Raw genomic sequence first — 15,875 nt, 5'->3', positions numbered from 1 at the left:
CTTGCAGAACCCCCAGCTGACCTGTTACAATAGAACAACAAAACTGGCATCTCCTGGACAATGTAGAAAATTGCCCAGGCATGTCCTGTACACAAGCGCAGAATAAATCCAACCTGGTAAATTACCGTCCCATCAGTCTACTCTCGATCATCAATAAAGTGATGGAAGGAATCATCAATAGTGCTATCAAGCAACATCTACTCAGTGACGCTCAGCCTGGATTCTGCCAAGGCCACTCAACTCCTGACCTCATTACAATCTTGGTTCAAACATGGATAAAAGAGCTGAATTCCAAGGATAGCCCTTGTTATCAAGGCTGCATTTCGCTGTGTGGCATCAAAGTGCCCAACAAAACTGGAACTAATGAGAATCAGGGGAAAACTCTTTGCTGAATCAAATCTGACACATCTCAGTTCTGGGAGATCTCTGCGGGAGTTCATCAGGGTAGTGCTCTAGGCACAAACAGCTTCAGCTGCTTCATAAATTACTTCCATTCATAAGGTCAGAAGTGTGAATGTTCACTGCTGATTGTACACATTTCTGCATCACTTGCAGCTCCTCAGATACTGAAGCAATTCATGTCCAAACACAACAAGATCTGGGCCATATCCAGCCTTGCCACTTTTCAGCCCAAGAAGCAATCACACCACCAAAATACCAGGCAATGACCATCTTTAATAACATACAATCTAACCATTTCCCCTTGACATTCAATGGCATTACCATCAAAGAATCCTCAACTATCAATATCCTGGTGATTAGCATTGACCAGAAGCTGAACTGCAATCATAGAGAAGAGTCATGACAACAGCAGGTCAGAGGTATACTGCAGCAAGTAAACGCCGCCTGACTCCCTAAAGTTTGTTCCCCCATTTACAAGGCACCTGTCTGGAGTGTGATGTAATACTCCCCTCTGCCTGTATAAGTGTAGCTCTAACAGCACTGAAGGACACAAATGATAAAGCAGTTTCCTCTAAAAAAAATAAACAGAGTGATCTTGAATTATAAAACCACCCACTCACATAAATGCCACCATGGATCACATGAATCCCATCATCTACCCTATGTTCAAATAAAAAATACCACTGATATAAAATAAAAGGGCATTTAAAAGCCAAATTCACAGCTGTGGCCTGCAGGTGTGTTCAGGCCAGACCAGATAAAGATGATATTCTCGCAGGGTGGAAATCAGTGAATCAGATGGGTTAAAACCACAGTCAGCTAATTTCGTAATTGTTATTAATTAGACCAGCTTTGTTAATTAATTGCAATGAAATTTCCTCAGCCGCTGTCGTAGGATTTGAATACCACTGACTCCAAAGTGCTTTGAGATGTTTAGCGTGTAAATATCCTACAAATCCATCAAATGTTAACAGCTAAATAATCTGTTGGCTGTTTTTAGTTCAGTAACATCAATGCTATGGTATACCTCTGGAGACTAGTCTTGACATGGTTGAGAAAGCACAATTACATCTATCAAGTTGCATAGATGAACATTTTAAAAGTGTTGTTTCAGATCTCAAAGAATCATCTCTGATACTGCATTTAAAAATAACTAGAGGAAACATTCAATTATTGTAATTCTGTGTAGTTATTTGTCATAATCAATAAGACACACTTATATGACCGGTATCAATATAACAGCACTCGGGGCATCAACACCAATGAAATACAATGGGCTAACAAGGCAGTTTATCATCGCCTTTTCAAGGGCATTTAAGGATGAGCAATAAATGTTGGGCTTGCGAGTGACTCCCACATCCCATTACAAATTTGAAAAGGCCTAGTCAGGCTAATGTATATAAGCAGTACTCTGCTCGTTGGCACCTGTACACCAGTAATATTTTCAATGTTAGCAGAATCAAAAGAAATATTCACCAATAGTGTAAAAGCTAACAATGAATTGTAAAAGCTTTCCACAGTTTGTTAGACTGTGAAATTTGAAACAGAACAGAGATTTGAAAGGCTTAGGACTGGATTGCAGTCCCACTCCACCAGCGTATTTGAAGGTGCGAGGCATGTAAAACAAAGTGGGTGGCCTTCTTAGCCATTCCTGGCCTTGCTTCCATACTATGGCAGATGGGAAGGCATCAGGCAGTGTAGTGATTGGAACCAGGGCCAGGTAGATCTCATTGGCCCAGGTTAACAACCCCAACCAAGAATCCCCTAGTCAATCAGGAAGCCCTGGCTGACAGATATAAGCAGGGGATTCAGAAGGTTCCCTCAGTCTAGGGTCTGGCTTTGAGCTGACTGGTCACACCCATGTAAAGAAAGGATCATTTGGCAATGGGCTACTGTCCTGTGTAGTTATTTCAAGGAGCCAACCTACCTTGAAGCCTGTCAAAGTCTACAAAATGGTCACAGTCTGCTGTCACTGCTATTTTACAAGCAGCAGAGGAAGGTGGAGACAAGGTGAGTAGTTGGACAGCTTGCACTGAGCAGAGCTGCTGTTAGGGAGCAAGGAGATGTCACATTCCTCTTTGGGCCTGTATCTATTAGAGGCATATATCTCCCCCAAACTCATACATCTCCAGGCTCCCAAACTCATTTAAACTTTTATGCATGTCCATGCTGCCTTTCTGGCATCTGATCACCAGTCTCAGTCAAAATTCCAGACTTAGCTCTAGGGTCTACATCACTACCTCTTGGAAACTGCCTTTAGTTCCAAAAGGGTATTGCATTTTGGTACAACAAACAAGAGTAGGGATTATACAATTAAGGGTAGGGCCTTGGGTAGTGCAGAGGGACCTGGGGTGCTGGTATGTAATTCTTTAAAGTTTGTGTCACATATAGACAAGGTGAATAAAAAGGCATTTGGCACACTGGCCTTCATTGCCCTGTCCTTTGAGTATATGAGTTGGGAAGTCTTGTCCTGTACAACCTCAACATTGGTTACTGCTCTTCTTGAATAGTGTATCCAATTCTGGTTGCCCAGATATAGGAAGGATATTATTAAGCTGGAGTGGGTTCAGAATAGATTTACCAGGAAGGTTTGAGTTATAAAGAAAGACTGGGACTCTTTACACTGGAATGTAGGAGGTTGAGAGGAGACCTGATAGAAGTTTCTAAAATAATGAGTGGTCTTTCCCTTGAATGGGAGATTAAGACTAGGGGTCACATTTTTAAGGAGGGAGATTTGAAAAAGGTATAAGAAGTAAACTTTTTTATAAATAGAGGGTGGTTCAAAAGTGGAATGAACCTCCTGAGGAAGTGGTTGTGGGTACAATTACAACATTTAAGATATTTGGATTAGTACATGAATAGGAAAGGTTTGGAGGAATATTGGCCAGGAGCAGGCAGGTGGGACTAGTTTAGTTTGGAATTATGTTCAGCATGGACTGTTGGACTGAAGGGTCTGTTTCCATGCTGTATGGCTATGACTCAAAGTGGTCACTACCAAATCCTGGTGCTATGGAATACTAAGCTGCTGGTCAGTCAGAAAGTCCCCTCTAACTCAACTGAAAAAGGTGCTCACTGCAAAAGTATCACTTTGCAGCAGCTACATTTCGGGTTGGTAAGCTGACGACTGGCATTTTGGTTTTGATGGGAGGATATAGGCATAAAAGAAAATATGGTGTCTGTTACATCCGGCCCATAGAGACACTGCATCTAAATGCAAAGTACAGTAGTTGCAATTGCGATGCCTAACATAGAAGTTCTGTGCATAATGTTCAGGCTTTACATCTCACTAATACAATGGAATTCCATCACTACCATAGTTAGAAAAAAACTTTTTTTTTAAAGCACACTTTCAATTTCAGAAAATGCAAAAAGTTATAAACATCACTGCAATATATTTCTTAGATTGGACAATACAGCACTTCTGAGCGAATTTAAATGTTTTCTGATTTTTTTTACATCTTCAGAATGCATGGCTACTTGAAGTGCTTTTGAGGTGAATTGGACCAGGTGGAGGAGGGGGGGAAAAAAGTGAAAATATTGGTCAAAACACACGAAACTGGAGAATGAATGTCGGGTCCGCCAAACCTAAATGGCAATAATTGTCCTCACATTTACATGTAAGGGAAGTAAGGTCACCATAGCCCTACTGGACTTTAGGGCTGCTGTCTGACTGGAAAGACAATTGGTAGTGGTTTAACCTGAGGGACACCATGCCTCAAAATGGGAGAGTTGAGAAGGAGATGATGCAGGAATTGAATACATGCTGTTGACATCACTCTGCATCACAAACCAACTGCCCAGCCAAGTGAGCTAACCAACCCACCTTGTTGTAATTGAATGATTCTGTAAAACAAGATTCATTATACATGTTCACTGTCAAATCTCACTAATTTATAACAATTTTATTCACCTATCCTCAAAACAATAATTTCCATTGCCATCACTTTATAATTACTGAAAAAGAGAATCACAAGAATGCTTCAAGTAAAGTTGGAGGAACAGCTGTTCCCTGGCACATATTCAATAGCATACCTTGACCGATCAGCATCAACAAATCTGGTTGAAAATTTAAAAATCTGGATAGTTTAGAGTATTCTCCATGGTAATGTCTTTATCAGTATAGAGTACACTGGCCAACCAATCAATAGGCTTTGCACATGGAGCATAACTGGTTGTTCCCTTTGAGATTTAGTACTCTTGGAATTCTATCCTAGTGAGTGCAACATGAAAAGCTAGGATTTTTTTTCAGCAACATCTTTTCTATATGCTTGATACTGAATTTAAGGCATCTGTATAAATTAGTATGTGACAGTAATTAATGCAAACATACTTTTTTAAAAGAATTGCCTAATAAGGCAATAAGTATTGCACAAAAATACTAAAACATGGCTCAAAGAAATTCCCTTTATAGATAATATCTTTCCAACAATCACCTGTTGCAACAACTGGGAAATCTGTTTTTCCAGTTTCTTTATTCTTATTTCATTGAATACGTTGACAGTGTTGTGACTCCTGTATTTCTCCACTTCCAGAGATGAACTAGAGTCTGTGGCAGACATTGCTGCTACAGGATCAGTTCCCACAGAACGCAGACGATATTGAGCAAGTACCTGATCAATCCTCGGAGTGATCACGGGTGGTACCCCTGAAACCTATTTTGATTTAAAAGGGATATAAACCTATTAAAAAGTGTTTGAAATTATCATCTGTCACAGTGACATTAATGCAAAAGCTAAAATGTTACATCAAACTTAAGAAAACAGTTATGTATTTGGTATTATACTATCTACAGTATCACGATAATCAATATGCTCCCAAATCTGTAAGATTCCTGCAAGACCTTCTGCCAAGTGAAAATTCTGCATTAAATTTCATTTGAACATCCACACAATTTTCAAAATTTACCATATATTCTAAGAACATTTTATAAACCACTGAAAATTAAATGACAATATTTCTCTTGAATACGGGTAACAGTTCCTTGATCAGTAAACTTCAAATGGTAAGGAAGGAGAGATCACATCTGAAGTGAGATACATCCAGTGAGTATATAGTTTGGGCACTTTGGAGACAGCATAGAAGTTATGTAAAAGGGGAGGGGTTTTTTTTTGCTGGCTTATTTGGCTCATAGTTTGTAGGTTTTTTTTAAAAAATGGTATAAATTGAAGCCCAGGATCGGGGGACCAGCCTGAACCAAAAAGTGTGACATCACTGAACAACTGTAACTTACTGGTTGGTACTAACTGGTAATTTGATTATCCATTATAGGTTGCTTTCAAAATGACAGCAAAAAGGAGAAATATTTAAAGATTACACCTTGAAAGATGGAGTAATTTGTAAAACAAATTAAGGACTAGGTAAATAAAACAGATGCAGGGCGATCAGTTGTACATGGATGACGTGGGAGCCGGTTGAACACTATTGTGGTTCATAGTGACTGCTTCGGTAGTAAGTGTTGGTTGGTTGGTTGGTTGAGGAACTGCAGCTTACAGTTGATGAACTGAACTGTGTTTGGGACCATACTTATAAAAAAACATGTTGACGACCTGGAGTCTGAGCTTCGACACAATGACACATCAAGAAGGAGGAAGAGTTAGCTTGATGCTATGTCTCAGGAGAAAGTTGCACCCCTTCAATTAACTCACTCAAATCCAAGTCAGGGGTCAAGGACAGGAGGGTGGGATTCCCAGCAAGGGGGAAAGAGAGATCCAGGTAAATGAGCTTCAGACCTTCCAGCCTGTCTAACAGGTTTGAGATTTTCGCAATCTGAGTAAACAAGAGAGGGGGCTGTAGGGAGGATGAGCCAACTGATCACCACACTGTGGTACAGGGAGCCATTCAAGGGGTGTGGGTGGGAAGAGATAGGAGGACAGAAATGTAGTTATAATCCGAAACAGTATTGTCAGGGGAATGGACACTTTTCTCTGGCCAGAACGGAGTCTCCAAGGCTGCGCTGTTCAGGATTTTCCATCACAGCTGTAGAGGAATTTGGAGTGGGAGGGTAAAGATCTCATTGTCATGATATAGATAGAATGGAGAACGAGGTTCTGCTAAGGAAATATAAAGAACTAGGAAACAGATTAGAAAACTGAACCAAAAAGGTAACAATCTCCAGATTAATACCCAAGTGACAAGCGACCTGGCACAGCGTCAAGATCAAAGAGGTAAACTCAAAGATTGGTGTGGGAGAAATGGATTTGAATTCAAGGGATATTGATGTACTGGGGAAGGAAGGAGCTGATCTGATTGGAACAGCTTCCCCTGAATTGTGCCGGGACCAGAGGCCTAGTAACAATGACGGAGGTTATTCTCAGTGCAGGTGGAACTTCACCTCCATAAAGAACTGTGAGGTAGTCGCACTTAATGACACGATCGTGGACAGATGCATCTGCAGCTGGCAATTGGTAAGGATGAGGTCAAATATGTTTTGCCCTCACCACCTGCTGCAGAACCAGTCTAGCAACTATGTTCTTTAGCACCTGACCAGCTTGATCAGTGGTGCTGCCACCAAGCCACTCTTGGTGGTGGACATTGATATCTCCCACCCAGAGTAGACTTTGCATTCTTGCCACCCTCAGTGCTTCATCCAAGTGTTGTTCAACATGGAGGAGTTCCAATTCATCAGTGCAGGTAAGATTGCATGTGGTAACCAGCAGGTGGTTCCCTTGTTCACGTTTAACGTGAGGCCATGAGACTTCATGAGTTGTTGTTGAGAACTTACAGGAACTCCGTCCTGACTGTATACTGTACCACCACCTCTGCTGGGTCTATCCTGCCAGTGGGACAAGTGCATATCCCAGGATGGTGATAGCAGTGTCTGGAACATTGTCTGTAAGGTATGGTTCCATGAAGATGGCAGTTTCAGGCTGTTACTTGGCTAGCCTGTGAGGCAGCTCTCCCAATATTGGCACTAGCCCTCAGATTTTAGTGAGGAGAACTTTGCGGGGTCAACAGGGCTGTTTCTTCCATTTGTGCCTATTTTGATGTCAGATGGTTAATCTGGCTCCATTTCTTTGAGACTTTACAGCAACTGAGTGGCTTGCTAGGCCATTTCAGAAGGCAGTAGAGATTCAACCGCATTGCTATGGGTCTGGTGTTGCACGTAGACCAGACCAAGTGAGGATGTCAGATTTCCTTCCTTGAAAGACATGAATGAAGCAGACAGATTTTTCCCAACTATTGACAATAGTTGCATGGTCATCAGTAGATACTCAAAACCTTCTGAAATTAATTGAATTCAAATTCCATGACCTGCTGTCACTGGATTTAAACACAGGCCCCCAGAATGTTAGCCGAGTTTCTGGATCACCTGTCTACCGATGATACCACTAGGCCATCACCTCCCAATTAACTATTTTTAAAAAATGGGGTGGGGGGGCAGCAGATGATGAAATATGAGAGTACACTAGATAGTTATCTCCAAAGATGATTACAAGGGTTTCTTTTCGTAGTAATAGGGAACAAAGAAATGGTAAAAGAACTGAATAGGTACTCTGCATCAGTCTTCATGGTGGAAGCCACTAAGTCACATACTGGAACTTCAAGAGTCAGACAGCATAGGTGAGAGTATGGTGGTCATCATGAAGATGGTGGTGCTGGGGAAGCTGCAGATGGATAAATCATCTAGATCAAAGACTACATCACAGCATTCAGAATGAGATAGCACAGGAATTGGTAATGTTTCAGGAATCACTGGAGTCAAGGTTTTCCAAAATGAACTAGAAAATGGCTAATGTAACACTCTTGCTTGAGAAGGGAGGGAGGCAGCAGACAAGAAAATGATAGGCCAGTTGGCTCTTCAGTTATCGGTAATGTTTTGTCGACATTTATTAAGGATGAGATTGGGGTGCACTTGTAAATCCATGGTAAAGTAGGGCTGAGTCAGCACGGCTTCATGAACAGGAACTCCTGCCTGACACATCTGTTAGAATTCTTTGAGGACTAATAAGCAAGACAAAGGAGAGGCAACGGACATGATCTACTTGAGATGTGCTAAAGATGATGAGAGCTCATGGTGTTAGGGGCAATGTACTGGTATGGATAGAGGACTAGTTGACTGGCAGAAGGCACAGAGTGGAAATACAGGGGTCCTTTTCAGGATGCCAGCCAGTAATTAGTGGAGTTCTGCAGGGGTCTGTGTGGGTCCACAACTATTCATGTTATTTATTAACAATCTGGATGAAGGAACTGATGGCATTGTTGCTAAGTTTGTAGGTGACACAAAGCTAGATGGAGGGGCTGGTAGTATTGAGGAAGCAGGGATGGGACGAGTGCCCCCATTGCTCTATTCCCCCCTACTCCACAGGTCACAGTATGGTCAAAATGTTTTTAAGTTCCAATATGTACAATCATTTCTCTCTAAGTCTAATATAGTTAAAGCACAAGAGCCATCAACCAATTTAAAAAGAGATATTTAATTATGATTTTATTCTTAAACAAAATCCATTCAATGAAGATGGGCAATTGATTTATACACACTATGTAATATGAGAATATAAACGTTTGCTCACCAAATAACCCAAAACAAATACAAGCGTTACAGATAAAGGCAAAGAAAATGGAATTCTCTCTACAGATGTTTATTTTTAAAAACACTTTCTGGTCAACAGTGATTATTTATGAAAACTGCCGATCCTGTCCCTCTTTCAACCATGTCTCCACGATAGGAATATCACCATAATTTGCATGCATCAATTCAGGCTCTTGGTTCATCTATTTTATCTACTGTGCTTCAATATAAGTAGTAAATACAGTCCAAGCCTTCAGTTCCACTAAGCTCAGTTATTTCTCTGACTGCTCTTCCTCTTAGCGACATTTGCCTTAGAATCAAGCTCTTCCCCAGTGTCTATACTCACTGACTTGCTGCTCCGGTTTCCACCCGTCACACTGGTTAACACTCCCAAGTGGCAAGATCAAACTTCCCTGCCAGGATATTAGCGCCCCTCCAGTTTTGGTGTAACCTTTCCTTGCATGTTCCTTGGAAGACACTGCAAACGATTCATGTTTCTGAAGCCCTGCCCCCTACATAGCTCTTTAGCCACATGATCAACTTTACCGTCTGTTCCTAATCTTAGTAGCACGTGTAATAATCTTGAGATTACTACCCTTGGAGGTCCTGATTTTAGTTTACTGCCTAACTCTGAATTGTTGCTGCAGGACCTTGTCACACTTCCTACCAATGTCCCTTGTGCCAATGTGGACAGTGACTTCTGTCTATTCACCTTCCCATTTCAGGATGCCCTGTACCAACTCAGACATCCATGACCCTGGCATCAGAGACAAGACACCATTCCAGAGTCTCTCTTGCAGCCAAGTAGCATCTGTCTTTTCCCATGCCTATCAAATCTCCAATTCCTAGTGCTCGACTATGCTTTGTCCGTCCCCTCTTTACAATAGTGCCATCCCTGCTGCCACTGCTCTGGCTGTTGCTTCTGCTGAGTCAACCCTGTCATCAGTTTCCAAAACATTTGTTTGGCAGTTGCAGAGGACTCTGCACTGACTGCCTGCCCCATCTTGCTGTCACCCATCTATCTTCTATCCATCAGTGTCTAGAAAGTTGTGACAGTATGTTTTAGCTAAAATAGCATCACTCAGGAATGCAAAACACTATCACCTACCCCCCCCACCACCTCAAGCCGCAGCTCCATTTCCCAACTATTAACCTCCTTCTGCCTACTTGACCTGTCCATCCTCCCCAGACTGACCTATCCCCTCCCAACCTATACTCTCCTCTCCACCTATCTTCTCCTCTATCCATCTTCGGTCCGCCTCCCCCCCAGTCCCTATTTATTCCAGAACCCTCTGCCCATCCCCCTCTCTGAAGGATCTAGGCCCGAAACATCAGCTTTTGTGCTCCTAAGATGCTGCTTGGCCTGCCGTGTTCATCTAGCTCCATACTTTGTTATTTCAACATCTTTCTAGGTCTGGTCTTTAAAGAATTTTATCAATGTCCCTTAAAAAGTAGATGTTGTAAAAGAAATCTGGTACTGCCAATCAAGGAACTGGACTAGAATCTGCCTTTGTCACCGCACTGACTTTTCTGTAACCCATGTATAATCTGGTTGAACAATCAGGCTAAGCATGAACACAACCGAGGATCTCCAGCTGCTTTGGGTTCAATTTGGCAGTTTTGCAACATGTATTGGCTTTCATGAGTCGGTTTCTCAGAACCTAAACTGTAAAGGATGTTGTTTAACAGGGGAGGATTCTCCTGCATCCACATTGTGCATGGCTATTGTCGTACGTCCTAGTTTGTCTCTACAGAGTACTTTAAATTCTAAGTAGCCATGTTAGGTCTTTGTTCTTTTTTTCTTTCTTTCTTTCCTCCTCAGTTTCTAAATATGATAGCTTGGTATGAAATCTTACAAAGGTAAGAGAGGCAGGGGCCATGGCAAGATGTGTGGCAGAACTGGCAACAAATACAGTGAAGGCCATCTTGATGCAAGGAATAACTTGCGCCCTCTTTTATGTTTTTCACAAGTGTGAACTTAACACTAGGCATTGCAGGCCAACTAATGGGGATTAACACCCATTTGCTTCATTAATGTTCAGCCTCCCATCCTACCAAAGTCACTAAAAAAAAGACATTGAGAAAATTTGAGGAAACCACATGGGTGCCTGGTGGATTCAGCTTGGCCTAAAGAACTCCATGTTGGAATCCAGGCATCTTAGGACTCACTCAAAGGGCACTGGCTCCTTACAGCTCAAAGCCACAGAAAATGGCATATAATGTGCACATCTGTAAGAACCCTCATGGCACATCTCTAATCCATATACAGGACATTTCTGCACTTCAAATGCTGCACTTTAGGCTGTACCAGGAACTCTGTGTAATGCTGCAGCAAGGACACTGTGCTTTGGGACATGCGCCCAGCTCAGACTAGACCAGACTGCATTTCTGAGTGCACTGTCATAGTGCTCACTCATCTTGAACGTTCACAACCTTGCACTGCTTTGCCTTTTTATGATTTGAGCTCTCAGGCAGAGATATTAGACTTGTTAATACTGTCTTGCTCTGCCACTCAGCACAGTCCCAAAAGCAGGAAGCTTGTCAGCAGGCCTCAGCCAAGTCAAGGGAACAGCCTTCGCTCAGGGGCTTTGAGAACACCACGACTAAGGCAGGCCTCATATACCATTCCAGGCCATGCTTGGAAGGTCAGTCAGGTTCAAAAGGGGTAAAGAACTAAATAACAGGTGGCGCACCACCTGCCTGAACACACTCTGCCGTATTGTGGTGTTTACACCACCTGGAATGAGACAGGCAGGTATTACAAAGAAAAAGTGGATGGTACAGCTAGTACTATTGGTGCAGGTGGGGACAGAGTGAGTGGACAATGCAGATGGCATGCAGGAGTCAGGAGCTGGAGTGAATGATGGTAAGTACAGAGATATTGGAGACAACAGCAGGAATGGTAAGGCATAAAGCTTGGTCAATAATTGGCCAATTAGGAATTTTAATTGATTGCAGGAAAGGGCCTTGGGGCACCCTGTCTAAAAACGTAATTCTTGTGGTGGTAGTGATCTCTACAATATCAACATAATTTCCTTTTCCACCAATTTTTCCCTCAGGTTTTAGGAGGAGACGTTTTCGGCCATTGAATGTTTCTTTCCACAGATGTGGCCACATATGGAGTTTCTCCAGTGCTTTTTGTTTGTTCAAGTTTATAGCATCTACTGCATTTCATTTTTGTGCAAATAAAACTGGCTCACTTAGGCTTTATGAACTGCACTGCCATGATCTGAAAGACAAGCAGTTGACAGGCCAGTTTAGACATTCCTGATCTATGGAGTGAAGCAGTAATAAAGCACAAACCTTTTCCATATTTAAGCTAGATTCTGACGATACTAAATACTCCAAGTAGTCTTCTAAAGCAGGCAGATCTAAGGGAACTCCTTGATTTGAATGGGTAGATTCACCAGACCGCTTTAGTCCGTCTAGTACAACCAACTGAGTTAGAGATCGAAGCATTACTTCTCTGTAATCTGAAAATGTTAGAACAACTTTCAATTGCAATGGCTTAATGCAATATGGTTTGTATAAAGTGTAAGAACAACTGATTAAAAATAATAGATTCTAAGCAAATTCCACATTATCTCTTCCAGTTTCAATCTTATTAATTTTGTCAAAGTGGTAACTTTAAAAATGAAAGAAAGCGAGTTGGTTTGTTCTGTCAACCTGTTCCTCAAGCAAATTGTGCATTGATCTTCAACAGCTAATAGAAAATCCCAAACTTTTACTCAAATATGCAAGAGGCTGTAGGATGCCAATGTAGTTTTTGCATTTTAAATACAAAAAAAATTACAAACACCGACAACCAAAAACTGTAAAAACTTTCGGTAACATCTTACTGCACATGGCAAGGTGGGGGAATGCAAGTTGTTTACCTTGTGTTTGTTGCTATCAAAAGAACTGGACAGGAATTTAGTGTAAACCAGACGCCTACCCAATCACTTTCTACTTCTAAATTATCAAAATGGAATTCAGCAAGATATTTGACAAAGTTGCACATGGTAGACCGGTTAGGAAGGTTAAGTTGCATGGAATCCACGGACAGCTAGCCAATTGAATGGAAAATTGGCTCGAAGGTAGGGGACAGAGGGCGATTTTTCAGACTGAAGGCCTGTGGCCAAGTGGGGCAGGGTAAGGGTCAGTGCTGGGTGCATTGCTTTTCGTCATTTATGTATATGATTTGAATGTGAATATAGGAGGTACGGTTAGTAAGTTTCCAGATGATACCAAAATTGCTGGTGCGGTGGGCAGTGAAGAAGATTCTCAGTAGAAGGGGACCACAATCAGACAGGCCAATGAGCTAAGAAGTGGCAAATGGAGTTTAATTTAGGTAAATGTGAGGTGTTGCATTTTGGTACAAGCAGGACTTATACACTTAATGGTAATGTCCTGGGGTGTGTTGCCAAACAAAGGGACCTAGGGGTGCAAGTGCCCAGTTCCTGAAAATGGAGTTGCAGGGGACAAAGAGGCGTATGGCACAATTGCCTTCATTGGTTCGTGCGCCGAGGAGTGGAGTAGGATGTCATGTTGCACTTGTACAGGACATTATTTAGGTTACTTTTATATGCCGTGTTTAATTCTGGTCTCCTTGCTATAGGAAAGATGTTGTGAAACTTGGAAAAAGTTCAGAACAGATTTACAGGGATGTTGCCAGGATTGAAGGGTTTGAGCTTTCAGGAGAAGCGGAATAGGCAGGGTCTTTCTCTCTCTCTCCCTCTCTCCTCCTCCTCCTCCGCCCCCCCCCCCCCCCAAGCATCAGAAGCTGAGGGGTGACCTTAGTGATTTATAAGGTCATAAGGGGCATAGGTAGGGTGAGTAGTCAAGGTCCTTTTCCCAGTGTTGGGGAGCCCAAACGAGACGGCACAGGTTTAGATGACAGGAGAAAGATTTAAAAGGGACAGATAGGAAGGAACATTTGGCAACCATCCCATCGGCAAAGACTCGATCTGGTCCAGCAGCGGAACTCCAAATACCTGGAAACAGAGAAGATGACCCCGAGCGAGACCAACCTTCAGCATGCTCATTAGAGCTGACTACACAATGTGGCCAAGTTCAATTGCACTGACAGTACCTGGTCCTAGTCTGGTAGCTGATAGTAGTTTAGATAAAGATTGCAACAAAGACTTAACATTGTGATAGGTAGAGCTTTTGTATCTTTAGTGCACTTTATGAATAAAAAAACATTAAGAACTGTACTGGTTAAAATGTCCAAAGCACAAACAATGTCATATTCTGAAAGACTTTTCAAGTTCCAAATAAACACTTAACAGACGGAATCAATAAAGCTGGATTTTAAAACTTATCCACCTAAAATCCTAGCAACACCTGAAAATATCGGCTGTATGTTACAACAAGAGTGAAGTATCTGGTCTGATTTCTTAATTAACATCTAGCTGCATTCACACCGATCTTGAGGCATTTTAGAGACTGTGATATAGTTGAGGAAAAAAATCACATGACCATGGAACTAATAAAATGGCAATCAAAATATCTACAAAAGAGTGCCTGATAGGCAGTGGCTGTAGAATAACAAATCTTTAAAGACATTAACTGCTGTCATATAGAAAACCTCCAACAGTTCTAATCATCACATGCATTTATGCACTTTTTTTCTGTACCATAAACTATGCAAAGTTTTTTAATTTATGGCTTGAGATTGCACTAAGTCTTGTATATATTCTTTTAAAATCAACCCATTCAGACATTGCTCCATAGTAGTTGAGACTTGAACCCGAGTCTCTTGTCTCAGAGGTAACGACACTATCACTATGACAAAAGACCTCAGTGGTAAAAGCTTTCAGCCATGCTTAAAAGCCAAAAGAATTGTAATGGGAGGTTGGGAGATTAGGGAGAGGAATGTGGACAATTGAGATATCTTGTTTGAAATGTGCAGCAAGTCTGGCTGCAAATATGTAGTAATTAAGATTTAAAAAGTATTTTTAATAAAACACTAAGAAGTGTTTGACTCAAATGCACGAATTCATCCTGCTATGTAGGTAATACAGCATTACAGAAGTTACATTGCTAATATCATACCTGGAGTTTGACACACTGGGTTACCTCTTCCATCTTTCATCAGAGTAAGATCTGTTAAGAGGCTCAGTCCCACCATGCACTGCAGCAGATGATTCAAGTTACTTATACTATTACTGTGCAGATCTACAAGACTTAACTTGTGACCAACACCATGAAGATGCAAGAAGCCTGTCGTCACACAAAGAAAATAAGAAGCAAACAGAGTATTAATACAGAGAATCAAAAAACCTGCCAAACACACTTTTAAAAAAATGCCCATGTGATGTATCATGTTTAAACCAATGCTTTTCTCTGCAACCAATTCAGTTTAATTGCAAGTTATTACTTACTCCTCATAACTTTTAATGTTGCTCTCAAGCAAATGACTACCTAATTTCCTTTTAAAAGCATAATGGACATTGAACTTGGACTGGTGCCATTCCAGAAGCGCAAATTGTTCAGAGCACCCATTCATTTCACATTATTGATATTGTTGAATAAATTTCATTCCTAACAGATAGCAACAACCATAACTAACCATGCACTGTCATCAAAATTGGTAGCCTCAGACAGAAAATAAAGAATGGTGACAGGTGAAACTGAAATTACTTTCTTAGGTTCAGGTTTGATATCTTTGTGGCTACAGCACTGGTCTTGTAAACCAGGGATTGAGAGTCGAGTCTCACTGGGACCTCGGGAAGTTTCATAACAGATGGCACATTAGCTCAGGAGTTAAAACAGGCACCCAAGTTCGATTACACCCTTATGTAAACTCCACACAGTCACCCATTCTCCCCATGGCTGCATGTGTTCTTGTCGGGTGCTCCAGTTTCCTCCCACAATCCACAGAAGTGCAGGTAGGTGGGCTGGCCACACTAAATTGCTCCTTGGTATCTAGTGACATGCAGGCGAAGTAGGTTAGCCGTGGTACATGCGAGGTTACAAAGAT

At 41.6% G+C, this 15,875-nt stretch overlaps 1 protein-coding gene across 1 annotated transcript in view; it reads right to left on the bottom strand.

The window, feature by feature from the left end:
* Positions 1–15,875, bottom strand: part of lrrcc1 (leucine rich repeat and coiled-coil centrosomal protein 1) — a 185,088-nt gene that overhangs the window by 96,761 nt on the left and 72,452 nt on the right. The window contains exons 5-7 of the mRNA XM_048528955.2: positions 14,948–15,115; positions 12,215–12,384; positions 4,836–5,054 (exon numbers count right to left, since the gene is read on the bottom strand). Of these exons, the coding sequence (XP_048384912.1) occupies positions 4,836–5,054; positions 12,215–12,384; positions 14,948–15,115 (557 nt within the window). The remainder of the gene's footprint in view (positions 1–4,835; positions 5,055–12,214; positions 12,385–14,947; positions 15,116–15,875) is intronic.

The sequence above is a fragment of the Stegostoma tigrinum genome, chromosome 5, assembly GCF_030684315.1.
Source record: "Stegostoma tigrinum isolate sSteTig4 chromosome 5, sSteTig4.hap1, whole genome shotgun sequence".
Classification (NCBI taxonomy): Eukaryota; Metazoa; Chordata; class Chondrichthyes; order Orectolobiformes; family Stegostomatidae; genus Stegostoma; species Stegostoma tigrinum.
Note: the sequence above shows the minus strand (reverse complement) of the source record. Positions and strands in the feature narration are given on the sequence as shown.